The 2,123-nt window shown below is 30.0% G+C and overlaps 1 protein-coding gene across 1 annotated transcript; it reads right to left on the reverse strand.

Moving 5' to 3' along the window:
* Positions 1-596: 596 nt before the first annotated feature.
* LOC124926855 (PLAT domain-containing protein 3-like) lies at positions 597-1,446 on the reverse strand. The gene is made up of 2 exons (XM_047467163.1): positions 1,302-1,446; positions 597-1,229 (listed from the first exon to the last, which is right to left on the reverse strand). The coding sequence occupies exons 1-2, from the start codon at positions 1,374-1,376 to the stop codon at positions 753-755; spliced, it is 552 nt and encodes a 183-aa protein (XP_047323119.1). The 5' UTR covers positions 1,377-1,446; the 3' UTR covers positions 597-752.
* Between the last annotated feature and the right edge of the window lie 677 nt (positions 1,447-2,123).

A 2,123-nucleotide genomic window follows, 5' to 3' on the forward strand; every position in this document is an offset into this window, starting at 1 on the left:
TAAGTTTTTTATTTTCATTTTTTTTTATTTTACTAATTATTGTTAATATTTATTAATATGTTCACTTCACTTTTTTTTTTATATAAATAACATAACCCACTTAATTAAAAAAATAAATGTTAATTTTTTTATTAATATTCTTTTGTTATAATTATTTATATATATATATATATATATAATAATTATATAAACTGTTTTTTTTTATTAAACAGCTCCTCTAATTGTATTTTTAATTCAAACAATATAATTAATAAGGTTAAGAAATGGTATTAAGATACTTTTGATTGTTAATAAAAAAAAAGAATAAACAAAAAAGAATGATTATAAAACAGTTGTTACAAAGAAATAAGAATGGTCACAATTTTTTTTTTAGAAAGTATAATATAGTAAAATATAAAATAATTTGATAATATATTTTTATTGTGGAGGGATACTTCATACTTGCCTGGAAAAAGGAAAAAAAAAAATATAAGAAACCATAGAGTGAAAAATTGATTCCTACTCATATGACCTCACTCATTTCATCTTCCAATCATTTTTCATATTTATTTATATTTAATCAAAAACATAAATAACTAATCCAAATTCTCAGCCCAGAAATTAATAATCATTCTTTATTCAATGGCAAATGAAAATAGCCTTCACAAGAAGATGCAACACACCCACAACTCAGCCGGATCCAAAGCCACAAAACTCACCAATCAGAAAAGACTTTCCCAAAATAGAACAAACATTACAATAGATAATTGTACTTACATTGAAGAAACCCCATCTCTACCATTAATCACATGAACCCTATTCCCATTGCGGCTCTTAACACCATCTGATCCACCACAAGAGTCCCTTATAGCAGTGAGTTCATAAGGAGACGTATCTGTAGCCAGCCACTGTTCAACCGTGAAAGTCTTCTGTGAGCATCCTTTGTGTGGCCCAGTAGCGGTTACCTCAACATAGTTACAATACCATCCATGATGAGAACCAGAACCATCAGATGTCAAGTTTAAAGCACAGATCGGAGCTTCAAGACATGGTCCACGACCACTGAAAATATCAAGATTACCCCTTTCGAAATAGTTGAAATCTGGACCCATTAATCCACCCCATAACTCTATGTTGTTGATTCGGATTCCCCATCCATTTTCGTCGTAAAGGGTAACAGTTATATTTGAATCGGTTCCTGCTTTTATGATAGATCCGGTTCTTACGTACAATGTGTAGACGCAATCGTCCTGCATTTAGTGATTACAATATCATCCATTAGATATCAGTCAGTATGTGAGAGAAATATTAGTTTAGCTTACGGATTTAGCAGCGATGATCCAAGAAGCGGCAAATAGGAAGAGGATGAAGTAAATTGAGCTGATTGGTCTTGCCATGGCTGATGGCTCTAGAGAGTTCTGTTTTTGTTTCTCTCTCTAAGGAAGAGAATAAATATGTATAAATGAAGATGGATCAATATTGAATATCAATGATTAGTGAGCCTATTGAAAGATAAGGCACGTCACGTGATGGTGCACGTGTTTCTTCTTCTTTCCTTGTTATTTATTTGGCAAATTATGATTTATTATTATTATTATTATTATTATTTTTTTTTATCTTAGATAGTAATTATAATATATCAAAATTAAGTTTAATTATTATTCAAGAATGTATTTGTTAAATCTTAATATGTAATATCAATTAATATGCGAGTATTTTCCCAAAAAAAAAAATATGCGAGTAATAATAAATAAAACAAGATAAAATAAGAACAAAAAAAAATATTTCACTATGAAAAAAATAATGGTCAGCTTAGGCTCAGGTCCTAACTAAAACTCATAAGATTCACAATAACTCTAATAAGAGCTCGGGTTTGATGTCCCAAAGTCCAGTCTCACTTGTTGTCCCACTAGACAAAACAACAACGTTCTTATATATTAAAAAAATGATGCCCTATTTTTTCTTTTCTTTTTTTTCGTCTCTTTCCTATTGCGGAGATGAGTGAGAGGATGAATTGCGGAGATGCAAAATTTACGCTACAAGGATTGAAGTCAAATGAGTTCAACACTAGTATGGGCTAGAACTCGCTATTCAAACTATATACTAGACCAAGAAATGACCTATTGTTTCTTTGAATTCTAAGA

Source organism: Impatiens glandulifera, chromosome 2 (genome assembly GCF_907164915.1).
Source record: "Impatiens glandulifera chromosome 2, dImpGla2.1, whole genome shotgun sequence".
Lineage (NCBI taxonomy): Eukaryota > Viridiplantae > Streptophyta > Magnoliopsida > Ericales > Balsaminaceae > Impatiens > Impatiens glandulifera.